The sequence below is a fragment of the Triturus cristatus genome, chromosome 10, assembly GCF_964204655.1.
Source record: "Triturus cristatus chromosome 10, aTriCri1.1, whole genome shotgun sequence".
Classification (NCBI taxonomy): Eukaryota; Metazoa; Chordata; class Amphibia; order Caudata; family Salamandridae; genus Triturus; species Triturus cristatus.
This window is the reverse complement of record NC_140593.1, coordinates 159,255,014-159,274,682: the sequence shown is the minus strand read 5'-3', so window position 1 is coordinate 159,274,682 and position 19,669 is coordinate 159,255,014. Positions and strand designations below refer to the sequence as shown.

The window sequence follows — 19,669 nt, the reverse complement described above, 5'->3', positions numbered from 1 at the left end:
TTCTAAAAGTCTACTTAATTTCTCCCAAGCTTAATTCATTTTCTTTATTGTTTAGTGTGTGGATGGTATTATGTTATATTTCTCTAAATTCCTGTACTTTATATTGTAATTTGAGGTGCATTTTCACATCCGGACGTGCCTGTAACAATGACATAATGTCATTACTAAATAGTTATGTCACTGTCTTTTACTTAAAATCTCTGTTTCTGCCAAGTTTGCAGTCTGTCCACTACGACCTAGACTGTAGCATGTCTTTTTTCTCTTAATACATATTTATGTTGTTGGCAAATACATTCTTTTTTCAAATCAGTCAACCAATTGTCTATACTAGATTCTATGTGCTGTGCTTGCAGGGCTCAAGAAAAGAATGCCAGCTTAAGGCCAGATTTATCAAGGGCTTGCGTGATGCAAGTGAGATTTACAATGCCACGCAGAGCTACCTTTCTGTGGCATAGTAAATCTTGAGTAACGCAAGGCATTCCATGGGTGGAAAAGACCATATGAATAAAAAATAAATATTTAAGTTCCCAGATGATCTACAAGTCTGTGTAACATGCTCACATCTACACTTCACTTCTCATTCATATTGCTGACGCAAAACTCTCAGACAGGCCATCTGTGTGAACACATCTCTGCACTTGTACAAATGATAAAACACAGGAAACAAAGCAACAACACACAGTGCTTCCTTCCCCCCGTACAACAACAACCCTTTCTCTTAAAACAAGTAACACCAACACAGGATGTGTGAAGAATGCTATTATTTCATCAGACCTGGAAGAATCTGACCATGTACCAAATGGACCTTGCAAATATACAATTCCAAACCCAGAAACAACCTTCTATGACTTAGGGCCTGATTTCAAGTTTGGCGGTCCATGGGACTGCCAAAGTCGTGGTGGTAGTCGGGGACCACTGCACCAGAGGTCCGAATACAGCATCTGGACCTCTAGAGAACCTTTGCGATCCCTGGCGGTGGCACGGCGGTTTGAGGACACAATATGCTTGGTGGTGTTGCTGCGGCACTGCCAAGCATATTATGAGTTTCCTCCCTGCCCTCCTATTCATGGCGGTGAGTCTACCATGAAAAGGCACCTCCAGTTACAGCACGGCATGGACTTTACAGTCCATGCCGTGCTGGAACGTGCAGCAATTGTCCCACTGAGCTGCCTTTCTATGGCTCTCCTGCATGCCTTTGAAAGGCAGCACCTTCGGCCAGCTGCTGCAGGACCGCCCGCCCTGATTACAACTTGTAATACGGCGGGCAGTCAGTGGTGGAGTTTGACAATGTGAGAGCGGGGCGGTGGCATGCCGACCCGCTCCCACACCGCCAAACTCACTTTCAGGCCCTCAGTAATATGTTCAGCATCTCTAGCTCTCCTCCCAGAAGAACAACTTCCACAACATGCTTCTGCATCCTCAGTATAATACACTTTGACAACAATCACTTGAGCCCAGGCAATATTTTTGGCTTTCCTCCATCCTAGCAATATTTACAAAGACTGGCCTTCAATCTCGGTGGAACAAGCCAGTTTTTCCACACACCATGGATTGATTCATTGAATATTCTCAAATCAGGCAATAGTTGCATAGATGTTTTACAACCCAGAGAACTCTCACTCTTCCCTACCCCATAATTACTCCCCTAATACAATGTCACATCTCCTCACTACCACAGTTTTTCCGTGACACGCTACATCCCCCCACACGTCCCATACTGGTTCTGACACGCCACGCTGGATCCGCTGTATTCCAATGACTCCAACCCTGAAGGTTGCTACTTTCATGCAGACTGTTCATCCCCTAGCCGAACTAACATAACGCATGGTAGAATAAAACTACATCTATTGTATGTCAATTCTTCTAAGATCATTGCCGAAGATCCTGTTGAGCCTCTTCCTCTAGAGTAGGGGTGTTCTGCAAAGGTCAGGAGTTCTATGCCCATGACACATTTCAAGATAGCTTCATAAGATAAATGTACATGCAATTGATTTAAATGGGACAATTTATATAGTCGGTGGTTTATTCTAAAATTCTGGTGTGGAGTTGGCTTGCTGGGAACAACCTTGGACGCCCCTGCTTTTGCCACAAGCCCACCCCCACATACTGCTAGAACTATCTTTGCCTGCACCAGGCTCCATTATTCCATGGTTTATATATTTGAACATGTTTACGGAGTCAATCATTTCCATTGTAGTCCTACTTCTGAGTGTCTTTACCCTCCCGATTCTCAGATGTTGACAAGTTCCAAAAAACATGAACCGTTACGGATTTGCAATCTAAATGGTAAGCAGAAACAGCTTTTGTAGGCTATTGGCATCTAGGTTTGATGATGTAGGAAATGTGGGTATCCCGAAAGGGAAGAGTTTGGCGGAAAGCATGGGGTGGAGGCAAGCTCTAAAAATGGAGGTAGGGGTGAGACAGTAGAGAGACGAAGTACCTTCAAGTCTCTTCTTTCCAGCAGTACCAGCTCTGAGCCCTGGATGTCGTGACGGGTAAAAATATCTTTGTATTCCCCTAAACCGAGGGCATCCAGCCAGGCCGCCACTTCCTCAGTGCCCCACTTATCCACTAGCAAAAAAAAAGGGAGACGGAAAGGAGACTGAGAGAAAGAAACAGAAGTAGAAACTAAAGCAACACACAACAGAGTAATCAGCAAAGCATGATGAAATAAAGTAAGGAACAGAAGCACACACATAAATATATATGAATATATATATTTTTCAGAATATATGTATGTACACAATGGCAGGCATGAGAAATAGGATACAGTATTTGCCACAATTAAAAACTCTACAGAGATACAGTGTTTGTCCTAAACTTAAACATCTACGTCAAATTTCGAAATTAAGGAAGCTTATGTGATATGATCACACCTTTTAAAGTAGAATTTTGCTGTTTTTCTTTATTTTATTAAACAATTGATTGTGCTCATTAGCCTCCTGTTAATTTAGCTTATTTTCTCTGTTTCCTGACTTTTCCCTACTGATCTCTCCTTTAAAAGAATTTTTTGGGGGGACATCTTTTTTTTTCTGGTCCCTCCCAGCTCTTCCTGTACCGGTCAGAAGGTGAAAATATCGTTGAGTTTAACATGTAGCTTTGCACCATCATTGGGTCTTACATAAAATATACATGGTTTGAATCGCAAACCTACTGTTTCTACCCTTTATTAAAAAACAAAATTCACTTTATACCCAACTGGCAGTCACTATCTTACTTGGAAAAGATGGGTGCGTCAGCATATAGTGCATCCTCATTTCCCAAGAACAAATGTAACTTTTCGAAGGTAATATTTGAGTGAACTGGTTGCAGTGTCTCATTTTTACAAACTGTGAAATCTGAAATATTTCAGTTAGCCTGTTTTGGAGAGAAAGTACTAACATTATAGGCCTAAAAGGTTGGCATTCAAACCAATTTTTGGAAGATTAAATTAATCCACCCTAAAATTTGGGGGAGTTGATGTATTCTTAGACACACAATGGAAGTCAGCAGTCAGTGGTTAGTTGAGGGGAAAATCCATCAGTGCTGTTCAATACTGATAGTAAAATAGAAGGCAGACTAGCTTATGAGCTTTACGAGTTCTCATTTCTTCTAATTTGAGGAAAGGAGGTGAGCTACTGTGACTCGTTGGGATGTCCGTGGAATTCATACTACCGAGTATACATCGTGGTGGCTCTTGAAACAAGAACAGTGTACAAGTAGTGGAAATTACAGTTCCTTCATCAATATTAATTATGATTAGGGCTCCCGGTTTTATGGTATTTATTTTTTCGACATTTCCGTCTGTATTTATCCATTTTTATTTTTGCTCTCTTTTTCTGTATTTATCCATTTTTATTTTGTGTTTCTGTATAAATGCTGCAACAGGTATGTTTCTACATTTATTTAACTGATAAATGTATACTCGCTTTTAAATGTCCAAAAGGTTTCAGCAGTATACAGTGCAATAGCGTTATCTAAAACAACTTGCATTATAAAATAGCATAAATAACTGTAGATCTGCACTTAATTACGCTTAATTAGGAAACCTTTTGTCTTTTTACATCTCCCCTGCCTCTCAATCTGTATACCTACCGACCTGGCACTCATGATTGACAATAGAAAAAATAATCCAAAGAAGGCCTATTTTCTACATTTTTCTGTATTTAAAAATAAATACAGACAGGAAAATAAATAGTTTTCTGTCTGTATTTATCTGTTAAAATCAGTAAAGACTGAAAACTGGGAGCCCTAATTATGATTTACTGCTTTTAGAATTGTCCCATGAGTCTTTACTGGGCTGGTCTTTGTCCCAGTTGAAACTGGCCGTAATAATTAATACCTTTGCAAGCATTTGCTCATGAATGAAAATGTACGACTGTAAATCAGAGACTGAACTAGTACAAAGAGTTTACAACCGTGTTTAGAATTATTGCAAGAGCATAAAATTAGTATAGCAATATTCTTGTTAAGGTCATGGGATCTTTTATTAAGAGTTTCTACAGGGGAATGGGTGGGTTTTTCCAACATGAGCAACAAATCGCTCTTCTCTGTGCTAATGGTTTGAAAGAGTTTAATACTGAGTTATGTGGCCATTCTGCTGTAAGGTCACAGTGCAGTTTGTATGTCTGCTATTTCAAAAGTTTAATATTCAATTCCTAGATTTGGAATTTTATGCTGTCTCTTCCTAAAGAACAAGTCTGTTACTGTATTATACTTTTTGAACCTATTTGAACTTGCCTTTACATGTGAACATTTTTCTTACATTTTTATTGTGCTTTGTTACTATCTGTTGAGTTTTTCATCAATAAAATGAACTTTAATGAACTGTGGACAAGAAGTGAAGGGAAGACATTATAGAGAGAGAAAAAGGATGTAGGCAAGTTTTAGAGTACTTCTGATGCTCCAAATCTGGAAGTAAATGTTTTAACACAATGTGATCGAAGGAAGCTTTTGACTTTATGGGTCATAGCTCTACTATTTTTTAAATTAAAGTATCTAAAATGCTTAGCTGGAGCACCCTTTACAAGTGATGGATGATCATACATGTCTGTTGCCCACCGTCCCCTACTGTGTACACTGAGTAACTATGTAGTCAATGTTTGTCTGAAATGGAAAAAGGACAGTATGATACAACAGCTGTGCATGTTTTGTTCATCTGCCTATCTATGGAACACAAATGAATAATATCAACAGCACACAACATATATTTTTCACACAAACAAAACGAAGGAATACAAAAAATGAAGGAAAATTCTCAAACACCAAATCCGACTGGTCTTCCTGGGCATGAAATAGGAAAAAGTCTTGTATATTTGCAGTACATGAATTAAAAGATACACAGATGATAGGCACATTTCCCTTTTCTCTCTTACCCTTTGAAAAAGCTCCTACTTCTGTTTCCAGGTTTCTTTTTATATGGTTCGAACAGGCATGCTTCAAACCAAAATGGTGTGAGTAGATTGGAACATGTTTCTGTCACTTATGCCAAGTGTCCTGTATTTGGCCTCCGTCTCTCTCATTCAGTATCTTGCTTTACTACAAATTGCTCACAGCATCACTGACTTAAGGGAAGGATTGTAAACTATTTTTTATAGTAAAGAAAGGATGTCCTGTGGATGACAGTGTCCTAAGTGTTCTAACCCACTCCTTTCCCCCAGAGTGGGAGCAGGAAGAAATTTTTCTAGCTGTATGATTTTGTAACCCTCAGCGCAGAACCCTAAGCTAATCTTGGCCAATATACCTATTCGATATAGCTAAAGTGAAATTAAAATTTGCAACCCCTATAAATCATCATTGTGGCAAACTTTGCTCTTTCAGGGACAATCGAGTGCCCAATGATGGAAACCTGCACTTAGTATAGACTTTCTTTTGAGCTAGCTCTACTTACAAGTAAAGTTAGATTGTATATGATGTGGAAATAAAAGAAAGTGTCAAAGCAGGAACAGGGTGCTAAGACCCTGCAGTCACTGGACAATGAGGAACTGGACGCCTCTTCCGGGCAGCTGATGGGATGAACAGGAAGTGGTGGGGGTCCCAAGGCTGTCTTTGGAACTGGGACCACAAGGTAGGAACAGAACCTGCTCTGCACGATAGCGTTCCGCTGAGCATGCATCCTTTTAACCTTAGTAGAGGAAATGCACAAGCTGCACCTACTAGGCTCTGTGTGCTCGTTCCCCTTAAGGCACGACATCTGGGGAACAAAGATGGGTGAAGATTAATCAGTTTTCTGAGCCAAAGCATTACTCAAGGTTGGTGAGCAAGACCATCCTCGGTCGTCCCTGCAGCTGTCCACTGTATTACAAGTGCCCTGCCGCCCCCATGAAACAAACGCAGCCCAAGGAAGTTCACCAGAAACCCCGGTGGCTGATCCGTGATTGAGCGGGACCACCATAAGGACAAAAAGAGCACCCCAGAAACCATAGTGACCACTCTGATATCAAGCTCAACTGCCGTCCCCCAGTAAAACAAAATAGGCCCATAACTCTAAATGACATGTCTGTTTTCAGGCACAACTGCTTAGAATCCAAAAAAAGCACCGTCGCTGGCTTTAACTGGAAGATCTCACACGAACACAGTGCCATTTTGAAACCTATTTTGGTGGCCATTTTGAAATCAGGCACTTAACAAGTCCCTAAGAAATAAATGGTAAAAAGCCATTTTGAAGTCTGACAATTCAAAAACGTGGACATTGTGAGTACCGAAAGAGCTGATCTTAGAACCAAAACCTAAGGATTAGCCCCAAAGAAGCAACGCAGAGAGAACACCGCAACCAAACCACTAAAATGGCTGGAAAGGGCAAGCCTCGCTCTATCTTTTGTTGTCTCTTACTATTTGACCAATAGGACTCCCAGACCAAAGGAGCTAGGTGGGAAAAATGGATCAGGTGATTCGAGCATTACCTGCCAGCCACTTGCAAGAACCGTACTGACAAATAAGTCAGAGACCTTTTCCTCAACCTGATCGGAGTCGATATGGAAGATTTAGTCATAACATTCCCACTGGAGGCCATGACCACATACAAAGGCCTGATCAAATGCATAAAAGAAAGCTTTAACTCACAGAGTAATGTTGACTACGAATGCTACACATTTAACACGGCATGTCTCATTATAGCCATATCAAAACGAAACACAAAAATACGTATTTGTGAAGACCTGCATCTGCCAAACACGGCAACAGAAAGAGAGACACATCCAGGAGCACACCTAAATGACATGATTATTTGCCTAAATGGAGCATGCATATTTTCCAAGCTAGACCTCTTTAAAGGATACCATTACTAGATCTAGACCCTCAGTCACGATACATCACAACATTCTCTAAGCACCTAGGGCTATTCAGATACAAACGCCTCCATTTCGACATGTCATCTGCTAAAGAAAAATTTCAACAAATGGAGAGGAAAGTCATAATGCCCGTAAAAATCTGTTTAAACTACAGTGATATCTTAGTGTTTGGCTGCACAAAAGAGGAACATAACAAAGCATTATAGGAAAGGGTGCTTCCAGATCCAACTAAGGTTAAAACTCTTAACAAAACTCAAGTGCCAGCCAATGTTACTGACGTGAGATCTACTGTTACTGCTATAGTCATGACTTTGCCACATTGAGCGCTTCACTCAGAAAGCTCACCAAACCAGGTAAACAATTCATATGGACCTCAGAATCGGAGAAGCTCTAGAGAACATCAAAGAGTCAACAGTATCTGTAGACTATCTGAACTATGTTGACACCTCTCTATGCACAGAACTGGTAGTAGATGCCAGCTCAGTAGGACCGAGACTCTCAGAGGCAAATCCTTGCATACGAAAGCAGAAGCCTAACAGAGGTGGAAAAGGCATATTTGTACACAGGGAAAAAGTGCCTGCCTGTTGTATGGGTCATCACGTTAGTGTATGGAAACCCATTTACGATCGTAACACATCATCACACACTGGAAACCTTCTAGGCAAGCTGAAGGCAAAGATTTCCGCATGCATATAAAGTTGGGGAATATATCTAATGGACTATGGGGCCGATTCACAGAACTAACTTAAGACAAAATCCTAAACTTACTACTATTGGTATTCACAGAAGTTAGGATTTTGTCTTAAGTTTGTCTTAAGACAAACTTAAGACAGACTTGAGACAGTCTTAAGACAGACTTAAGACAGTCTTAAGACAGACTTAAGACAAACTTAAGACACACTTAAGACAGACTTAAGACAGACTTAAGTTAGGATTTTGTCTTAAATTTGTCTTAAGTCTGTCTTAAGTCTGTCTTAAGTCTGTCTTAAGTTTGTCTTAAGTCTGTCTTAAGACTGTCTTAAGTCTGTCTTAAGACTGTCTTAAGTTTGTCTTAAGTTTGTCTTAAGACAAACTTAAGACAAAATCCTAACTTTTGTGAATACCAAAAGTAGTAAGTTTAGGATTTTGTCTTAAGTTAGTTCTGTGAATCGGGCCCTATGATTTTAAAATTGTGCACAAACCTCGAAGACAACATAACCCGGCAGATAAAGTCTCTAGACACCCTATGCCAAGCACCCGCCCGCATGCTTGATGGCAGAGGAGCACATCAACTTTGTACTGTGGCAGAGCTCAACCCAGATCATGCTGGAGGAACTCATGCAGGAATCACACAACGACAATACACTGGAAGAGGTGAGAATCATCCTAACAACGCAACAATGGAGACACACCAACGACAGTTAGTAAAATAGAGCAGTCGTCAAAGTCGAGCTACCTGCATTTAAGAATGTGCTGGATGAGTTTTCTGAAGCAGAATAGGGACTACTCCTTCATGGCACCAGGATTGTCATACCACAGGCACTGCATCAGTGAACCAGCAACCTCTCATATGAAAATCACCAAGGGATAGTAGAAACCAAGAAGATGTTCAGAGAAGGAGTAGGGTTCCTAGGACTAGATGGTCTGATGGAAGAAATGATTCACACATGCCACCTATGTCAAAGCACAGGGAAGCCATCAAGAGCAGAACAGCTATGTATGTCTGACCTCTCAGACGCAGTGTGGTCAATAATGACAGCTGATTTGGTATGTATCGCTGGACACCGGCAGATTGACATCGATGAGTGTGCTCTTTGCCCTTGAGACACAACAGGAGTAACAGAAAAACCTAAAAGGTCAAATTTTAATTTGTGCTTGGAAGTGACTGAATAAGAGGCCAGTTACATCTAGCCCAAGCCAAAGGGGAGGGTCCATTAACTAAAGACCTCAGTTCAGTGCACACTACACTGCTCCTGCTTCCCCACCACGAAGCCTCCCTACCCTCAGACCAGCTTTATTCAATTCTATACTATGGAGAACGAGGCAATGAAAAAGATAACATGTACTACGGCACACAGACGGGTATAGCATGGTACAAACAACGGCCCCAGGCAGCCCTCTGACCCACATCCCGGTGGCCAAATAATCTCAGGAACAATCTGTGGCCCAAAAACTCAACCCTTCAATGCACCGCCCATATTAGGCATTGGGTAAACAATAAAATCAGAAGATAGTGAAATCCCAGACGATGAGTGGTGCATCCACTAACATTTTCAGTAAATCAATAGACAGGACAATGGATTATTTTGAGCTAAAGGAGCAAAAGCAGGTGATCTCATAAAAATGTAATTTTGTTCAAGCCCTATATATCTCTATGATTTATGTACCACATACTTTGCAACAAACATTAATGTTCTTCTTTTAGACTTCAGAGCAATGCTAGATACCTCTTTTACCAGCAGAATCACCACTTTATTTTTTAAATCACAGATACTGACCACTGTTTTGGGGCACCTAGAAGCAGTGCTTTATTTGTACCGGTGGTTGCAGGTGGGGCCCACCCGCACTCATTTTTAGGGAGTGCCACTTATTTTTCTTCAACAAACTTTGACCCAGAGCAAGTGTTAGAAGAACACAAAACGAAGGAAAGAAGGAAAAACACACAAACGTGTAAAAAAGAACCTGCAATAGGAAGATAAGGAAGCAGGGAGTGTCTGGTGGTGGATTAAACTGGCATCTGGTTGTGTTGAAGAATACACAGCCTTGGCATTCTTCAGTGTTGTTGATTGCGGGCATCTGAGCAAAATGGAAGGTACCAGCACTTATTCTCTCACAAATTAGGCACTTTCTAGATTACAATGAACGCTGTTTACCCTAACTATTGAACAAGTGCTTGTGGAAAGTTTTACTAATATTTTGTTGAGATCAGAAATCGTGGTAAAACTTTATTGGGCATATATCTCTGTCATCCTCTTTGCTACCAAGGTAAGCACCTGCAGAAATCAGCACATTGAAAGCTTCAACTATATTCACAATTAAACATCCCTCCTCACATTTCCTCCAAAAACATTTTATTCTTAAGCTCCCCTATTTCCATGTCCTCCTAGGAGGCTTAGATTATTGCATTAGTTCACACTCTGGCCAGCCTACTGACTACATGAAGAAGTTCCTTGTCACCCAAAATAGGGAAAAACTTGAAAGTTAAAAAAAAAAAAAGTCCTAGAATAAAGGGTAAAAATGCAATCTCTGTAGCTATGAAAGTTATCACACAAGAAATACCTAAACTGCGAACAGAAGAATCACAGCGAAACATAACTTATATTGGTAGCGCAAGTGTTAACATACCCCTGCTAGGCTTGTACCACTAGCCCTAATACAAAAGGCCAAGAACCAGAGAAGTAAATGTGGCAATTAACATAAATGTTTATAAGACACTAATGTGAGTTACCAACGAGGATTCAAATGTACACATTTATGTTCTGTAAAAGAAAATCACTTCCTCCCACTCTCCTGTTTTACGCAAGTTATGTTATGTTTAGCACACTTTCACCAGCTAGGTTATCCTGGCGCTGAGCAGGTGTGTGGGTCTAGACCTGCCGATGCTAAGCTGCGTAACTGAAAAGCCAGGTCTTCAGCATCTTGTGGAATTAATTTGGACAGGAGGAGGGTCTGATGTAAAGTGAGATGCTGTTCCACGCTTCAGTAGCACCGTAAGAGAACACCCGTTCTCCTGATCTGATTCTATGTATTTGTGGGATGTCTGCAAGCAGGAGTCCAACGGAGTGCAGGTGTTTGGGTGGTTGGTGGAAGGAGATGAGACTGTTCAGGTAGTTGTGTAGTGCCTTGAATGTGTGTGAGGAGTTTGAAATGAGCGTGTTTGTGGCGATTACTCCCTGGTCTCAGAAACTCCAGCCCTGGTGATCCTATTGGACACTGAGTTATCTGAAACCCCTTTACCAATGGCAGTTCCAGTATGGGCTGCTTCCATTGGGCTATTTATTTTCTGCTTCCACCAGTGCCAACATGTTGAGATTGGCTGGAGGCAGCTACATAAGCTGCCTCCAACCACTCTTTATTGTACGACGGAAAGCTAAAGTGGAGATCTGCATGATCATTGTTACCCACCAGGACTTATTCTTCAGATAATAGTATTACACCGGGACTTCGTATCTAAATAGGTACATTGACCAACTTTCTCTAAAAAGAAATATACTTCAAAGTCAGCGTTTGTATCTCAGAATCACAGAAGATGCATGTGCTGACAAGGGAAGTATGCTATGTTACATCCATGTTTCCAGCTATCCATCCAATCACCCATCCATCCTTTGGCTCTTCCCCACCTGTTCATTCTTCATTCAAACACACAAGTTAGTCCAACACACACGTTTGTTGAGGTTAAGATGTGGATAACTGTCTCCAAGAAAGGATTGACAGTCTGCAACAATAAATCATATCTTTGAGGGATTCTGACATATAAGGACAAACTCGGTTCCTTCTGCTGCACTGCCAAACATTATAGAAGAAAAAATGCGTCCCTCCACCATTATACGAAGCAGGGGCAAAACGCAGGTGCCTGCAGCAGGGGGGCAAATATGCAGGGGAGCTACGTTAATACTTTCCCCACAATGTATGTGTGATTTACAGTGCAGCACATGTTCAATGTGTGAAAAGTTAGTTGTACAAAACCCAGTCTCCTTGTTGTTAATGCCTGCCACAAGGAGTGATTATTATTTTTCTCAAAAACCATGGGCGGTAAAATAGGAACGCCCATGTACCACAATTGCGATGCCCCTTAACGCAATGTAGCATAAAGCGCTATTTGTATTATGTTTAGGGATACTTTCCAGGGCAGAGAAGGATTTGTGCTAGAAATGAAATAGTTTACCAACAATTTGTGTGGGTTTGTGGCCTTTTTTAAGACTTTACATTGCCAGGCACAACTATAGAAAATATGTAAAGAGAGAAAATATAGATGAGGCTGATAAGAAATGGGCCTCACTGCATAAAGTAATTTAAACAGAAGACGCGAAAAAATTTTGGCATCTAGTGGGGATTTCTTCATCCTTGTATAGGCCAGTAAGAGATTTTGACATTTCTTTCAACATTTGGGAGATATATCTCAAGACCCATTATGCAGCTTATGACACTACAACTTCTACATTAAATCAATATACTCATAAGGGTTTAGAAGTACCAGCTAAGCTGTTGGCATCATTAACAACTAAAAGTTAGAACTCGTGAGCCCCCGGTCCCAATGGGATCCCAATCGCCATAATGGAACAGGATCCTTCGTGGTGGTGCAGAATATTGAAACCAGTTTTTGATTGTGCCCTGCAGACCGGTGAGATACCAGCCTCATGGCAAGGATCGATGATACAACCACCCACAAAAACGATAGCAGAAAGGATCCAGCTAATTTTCGTCTATTAGCGCTTTTAGACGCTGAGGGCAAACCTTTAGCTAAATACTCATTGTTGCACCTAACAGGATGGATACCATCTAACGACTTGCTGCAGGCCTTCCAAACAGGGTCATAATAGGATTCACAGCTGTCCATAATATTGTAGCATTGACACTTCTAATAGAAAAGACACCCTAGAAGGCCACTATATGTCTGTGGTTGGTGGATTATTCATCCGCCTTTGGTCAAAACTCCACAAAATGGGAATGGATGCCAATCTGCTGCACCTTATAATCGCACTACATTCAAACTGTTTGGTATGAATCAAGTTATCAGACAGATTGCACGTCTCCCCAAAAATTACAATTGAGAATGGTCTTAACAAGGCTGTGTTCTAGCTCCATGTCTTTTTTCACTATACATCCCAGACATGGGTAATAATATGCAGAAACCAGAATTCTTGCCACCAAAACTGGTAAGATTTCCTGTACGGTGGAGTCAGAAAACGCCTATATTTACCTGGGATTTCATTTGGATTGCCAGTTAGCACTCACACAACACCTATATTATCTAAAAACAAAGGCCACCACTGTAAGAAATGCATTAAAACAGTTTGCTCAATTATACGGCGGGAAAAGCGTGCGATTAGGCCCACAATAACAGCTTTTAGGGCAACATTGATTCCCCTCTTGATACTCTTCAATAATTCTAGATGAGAATAAACTAAAGAAAATAGGAAAAGTGTTCATCTAAAATGCTCCCCTCTTATTTAACTTATGAAATTCTACCCCACATGCAAAGATTAGACTAAAACTAAACCCTCCATCAATTGAGACGGTTGACTTAACTCAGATGATCAATTACTTTTGAGGTAGTGCCTCTGCAAATGTGGATTCCTTGATAGGCCTGATATATCGAGACTGAAACAGAATTCTTCAATTGATTCTTATCTTTACCCAATCAAATCACTGCAGCTCTCCTAGGTCATAATTTTCTGTCCATTAAGGATCTTTCGACGTTGCCTCAGTTTACTCGCAAAAAAGTGATCAGGAAAAGCTTTCAGGGGTCGTTTCACCTGGGAGACTTACTAAATGCATCAACCTATAAACCTACAGAGTCACTTATGGAGTCTTATCTTCAGCTTAATATGGAGTCTTATCTTCAGCCTAACCAAGAGTATATTGACTCCAATCTAGAGGCATCAATAAAACTAATATTTCTGAGATCCCGCTTATTATATATCCAACTGAATGAGTTTGAAGGCCCCTGGAACTCTTAATTAAGCTCTCCTGCTTGTAGACTTGAATCTTTAGATCATAATGTCTGTCTCTGCCCCAGGCTGAATGATATCCCTGGAAAATATTTGCTACCTTCCTTCAGGCAGTTATCTTTGCACACTTTGAAAGAGGCTATCACAGCTTGCTTTAGGTTACAATCAAATTCCTTCATCGAGAAACTAACAAGATTTTGAGACATATCTTATGATAGACTAAAAGAAAAAGACAGCATAAGTAGGCAAAGGTAACAGCTTACATCTTATGTGCAGTAGAACAGCAGGACATCTTTATTAATTATGATCCCTAGGAATGATAATCTGTAATTGAGTGATTATTTATCCTTTCATCCTTTCCTTCTTCTTACGCTTGTTTAACATATGGTACATTGTAATGAATTTTACAATTCATAGAATAAATATTTTACTACCACTGGCACAAAGTGTTGCTAAATCTGCCCCACATTGTTCAATTGCAGCTGTCTGCCCTGTGAATGTGTATCAAGTGGTTCAGTACTGTTAAAATGGGTAATTCTGCACAAATGTGTTCACAGGTTTTACTTCTCCTTCCGTTTTAAGGACATTCTCCGTTGCTTAAACACTCGTATGCAAACAGATGTGTATCTCTGGCAAGGGTCTGTGGCCCTGTGCAAGATTTTTCAGCAGCTTGTAGCCAATTAAAGCAGAACGTTAATATTGTATTAATTCGGTTTCTAAATGCCCCCAATTTTAGTCCATTAGAGAAACGAGGTACTGTACAGTAACAACATTTTACCAAGATCACACATTGCAGACACATGAGGAATCTAGCGCTACACCGTAGGTCCCTTGGATCCAGCTGCAGCGCCAATAATTTAACCAGCCCACTGGCTGTAATTTGTTTAAAGGCAGTATCATCTCCAGTCCCCACCTTCATCGGCATCAAGGATGGCTACAAAAGTGGGCACACGCTTCCCAATTTATCTGACAGACTAGAAGCGGGTGACCTTTCACCAGGACCTCAAGACAGAAACTTACTTGGGTTCATGACAACAATGTTTTACTTCCTATGCCTGGCTCAATCCAGACAGCAATGATACCCACCTTGACCTCCCAGTGGCATGGGCACACTCCCAGTACTCCAGACAGCAATGGTACTCTCCCTGTCCTCCAGGCAGAAATGATACTCTCCCTGTCCTCCAGGCAGAAATGATACTCTCCCTGTCCTCCAGGCAGCAATCATACTCTCCCTGTCCTCCAGAAAGCATTGGTACTCTCCCTGTCCTCCAGAAAGCAATAATACTTGATCTGTCCTCCAGACAGCGATTATACTCTTCCTGTCCTCCAGACAGAAATGATACTCTCCCTGTCCTTCAGACAGCAATGATACTCTCTTTGTACTCTAGACAGCAATGATACTCTCCCTCTCCTCCAGACAGCAATGATACTCTCCCTGTCCTCCACACAGCAATGATACTCTTCCAGTCCTCCATGACACTCTCCCTGTCCTTCAGATAGCAATGATACTTTCCCTGTCCTCCAGACACGAATGATACTCTCTCTCTCCTCCAGACAGCAATGATACGCTCCTCATCTCCAGACAGCGATGATACTCCCCCTGTCCTCTGGACAGCAATGATACTACCCCTCTTTCCAGACATCAATGATACTTCCCCCTGTCCTCCAGACAGCAATGATACTCACCATGTCCTCCAAAGAGCAATGATACTCAGCCTGCCTTCCAGAGATCAATGGTACTCTCTCTGTCCTCCAGACAGCAATGATACTCGCCATGTCCTCCAGACAGCAATGATACTCTCCCTGTCCTGCAGACAGCAATAATACTCTCTTCCAGAGAACAATGATTCTCTCTCTGTCCTCCAGACAGCAATGATACTCCCCATGTCCTCCAGACAGCAATGATACTCTCCCTGTCCTGCAGACAGCAATAATACTCTCTTCCAGAGAACAATGATTCTCTCTCTGTCCTCCAGACAGCAATGATACTCCCCATGTCCTCCAGACAGCAATGATACTCTCCCTGTCCTGCAGACAGCAATAATACTCTCTTCCAGAGAATAATGATACTCTCTCTGTCCTCCAGACAACAATGATACTCTCCCTGACCTGCAGACAGCAATAATACTCTCCACCAGAGAACAATGGCACTCTCCCTGATCTCCAGACAGCAATGATTCTATCCCTGTCCTCCAGACAGCAATGATACTCTCCGTGTCCTGCAGACAGCAATAATACTCTCTTCCAGAGAACAATGATACTCTCTCTGTCCTCCAGACAGCAATGATACTCTCCCTGACCTGCAGACAGCAATGATACTCTCCACCAGAGAACAATGGTACTCTCCCTGATCTCCAGACAGCAATGATTCTATCCCTGTCCTCCAGACAGCAATGATACTCTCCATGTCCTGCAGACAGCAATAATACTCTCTTCCAGAGAACAATGATACTCTCTCTGTCCTCCAGACAGCAATGATACTCTCCCTGACCTGCAGACAGCAATGATACTCTCCACCAGAGAACAATGGTACTCTCCCTGATCTCCAGACAGCAATGATTCTATCCCTGTCCTCCAGACAGCAATGATACTCTCCATGTCCTGCCGACAACAATGATGCTTTCTCAGTCCTCCAGGCAGCAATGATTTCCACTCTGTCCTCCTGACACCTACACCACTCACCATAAGCTGCAGACAGCAGTGCTATTCACCTTGCCTTACTGCCAGCAGTGATACTCTCTCTGGCCTTCTGATGACAATCCCTGTTGTCTAAAACAAGGGCTTATCCAGAAGAATAAAATACCCTCACTTGTACCATACCTCTAGTCACACAAGCATGTGAAGCGACCAAACTTGACCCTCCTTAGAAGACCTTCATTTAACCATCCGCCCTTTTATGCCTATGTGTACTCTTTCATCTGCCCATTTCGTCCACCAACTTATACCTCCATCCTTCCACTCATCCGTCTATCAATACATCCATGTTTCCAACTATCCATCCAACAGCCCATCCATCCTTCCACTCTTCATATCTGTTCATTCTTCACCCTTCCACCCCTTTACCCTTTCATCTATAAATAATATCACTTTTCCATCAATCCTTTCACCCTTCCATCTAGACAGCCTTTCACCTTCCATCCATTTATTCTTTCACCTTCCAGCTTACCCTTCACCTCTTATTTGTTAATTTACTTTCAAGTTTCCGTCCTTCCACTCTTCTTTGATCATTCTCTTCTTTTGTCCATCTTTCTATCTGCCCATCTTTTGTCTTTCACCCTTACTTGTTATTTTTTCCTATAGTTCTCCTGCTCTTTTTTTATATTTGTCCCCATCTCCGTGTTTTCCCCTGTTGTCATCATTTAATCATTTATCTTTCCGCTTCCTTTGCTGTGCAGGTCAGCCCACCTCCCACGCCCTCTGCCATATGGTATTTCCTAATAATATTGGTTATGGGCATTTGTCTGCAGACTTGAAGACAGAAGAGGCTCATAATGTTTTAGTGACACCCAGATCACCAGCCCATGGGCCCAGTGGAGGCCCCTTCTTAAGGTGCTCAAGTGGGGTTCACTACTCTACTCCCTCTATGTAGCCACTGGAGCAACCGTGACCTCCTGGCAGCAACAACACTCTACGAAGCCTCTTGTGAGCATTCCTACTCTACCTGACCTTCATAGAGCAGTGCTGCTCACCCTGACCTCTCACAGCAAAGCTATTCACCAACCACCTCCCAACAGTGCTCCTGTCTTGGTACTTAGCAGCACCTCCACACACCATTATTTTCTCATCGCCAAGAGACTCTCGCTATCCTGCAGACAACAGTGATATCCAACCTGACCCCCATACAGTAACACTACTCACCCTACTCTCCAGATAGAAGAGCCACTCCCCATAATCAGCTGGAAGCAGAGCTACTTAGTCACCTCTGGCAGGAGTACTACTGGCTGTGACTTACCTCTAGCAGCAGCACCACTCACTGGCAGCCTCTGGCAGCAGTACTACTCAGTGTGACCTCTGGCAGATTTACTGCTCACTGTGACTTCTGACAGCAGTGCTAGTCACTGTGACCTCTAACAACAGTACTACTCACTGTGACCTCTGGCAGCAGTACTACTCACTGTGACCTCTGGGAGCAGTGCTACTCACTGTGATCTCTAGGAGCAGTGCTACTCACTGTGACCTCAAGCAGCAGTGCTACTCACTGTGACCTCTGGCAGAAGTACTACTCACTGTGACCTCTAGCAGCAGTGCTACTCACTGTGACCTCTAGCAGCAGTACTACTCACTGTGACCTCTAGCAGCAGTACTACTCACTGTGACCTCTGGCAGCAGTACTACTCACTGTGACCTCTGGGAGCAGTACTACTCAATGTGACTTCTGACAGAAGTACTACTCACTGTGACCTCTAGCAGCAGTGCTACTCACTGTGACCTCTAGCAGCAGTACAACTCACTGTGACCTCTAGGAGCAGTGCTACTAACTGTGACCTCTGGGAGCATTGCTACTCACTGTGACCTGACCTCTAGGAGCAGTACTACTCACTGTGACCTCTAGGAGCAGTACTACTCACTGTGACCTCTAGGAGCAGTGCTACTCACTGTGACCTCTGGGAGCAGTGCTACTCACTGTGACCTCTAGGAGAAGTGCTACTCACTGTGACCTCTAGCAGCAGTACTACTCACTGTGACCTCTAGGAGCAGTATCACTCACTGTGACCTCTGGCAGCAGTACTACTCACTGTGACCTCTGGGAGCAGTGCTACTCACTGTGACCTCTAGCAGCAGTACTACTCACTGTGACCACTGACAGAGCAGTGCTACTCACTGTGACCTCTAGCAGCAGTACTACTCATTGTGACCTCTAGGAGCAGTATCACTCACTGTGACCTCTGGCAGCAGTACTACTCACTGTGACCTCTGGGAGCAGTGCTACTCACTGTGACCTCTAGCAGCAGTACTACTCACTGTGACCACTGACAGAGCAGTGCTACTCACTGTGACCTCTAGCAGCAGTACTACTCACTGTGACCTCTGGGAGCAGTGCTACTCACTGTGACCTCTGGCAGCAGTACTACTCACTGTGACCACTGACAGAGCAGTGCTACTCACTGTGACCTCTAGCAGCAGTACTACTCACTGTGACCTCTAGGAGCAGTATCACTCACTGTGACCTCTGGCAGCAGTACTACTCACTGTGACCTCTAGGAGCAGTGCTACTCACTGTGACCTCTGCCAGCAGTACTACTCATTGTGACCTCTGGCAGTAGTACTATTCACTGTGACGTCTAGGAGCAGTACTACTCACTGTGACTTCTGACAGCAGTACTACTCACTGTGACCTCTGGCAGCAGTACTACTCACTGTGACCTCTGGCAGCAGTACTACTCACTGTGACCTCTGGCAGAGCAGTGCTGCTCACTGTGATGTCTGGCCGCAGCAGTGCTACCCACTGTGACCTCTAGGAGCAGTACTACTCACTGTGACCTCTAGGAGCAGTGCTACTCACTGTGACCTCTGCCAGCAGTACTACTCATTGTGACCTCTGGCCGTAGTACTATTCACTGTGACCTCTAGGAGCAGTACTACTCACTGTGACCTCTAGGAGCAGCGCTACTCACTGTGACCTCTGGCAGCAGTACTACTCACTGTGACCTCTGGCAGCAGTACTACTCACTGTGACCTCTAGGAGCAGTGCTACTCACTGTGACATCTGGCAGCAGTACTACTCACTGTGACCTCTAGGAGCAGTGCTAC

The 19,669-nt window shown here is 42.7% G+C and overlaps 1 protein-coding gene across 10 annotated transcripts in view; it reads right to left on the bottom strand.

The window, feature by feature from the left end:
- Positions 1 to 19,669, bottom strand: part of LOC146789135 (diacylglycerol kinase delta-like) — a 688,844-nt gene that overhangs the window by 5,591 nt on the left and 663,584 nt on the right. For 6 of the 10 annotated variants that reach the window (XM_085630705.1, XM_085630706.1, XM_085630708.1 and 3 more), the window contains one exon: positions 2,441 to 2,571. The exons of the other annotated variants lie outside the window; for them this stretch is intronic. In XM_085630705.1, the coding sequence (XP_085486831.1) occupies positions 2,441 to 2,571 (131 nt within the window). The remainder of the gene's footprint in view (positions 1 to 2,440; positions 2,572 to 19,669) is intronic. 10 annotated transcript variants of the gene reach the window in all.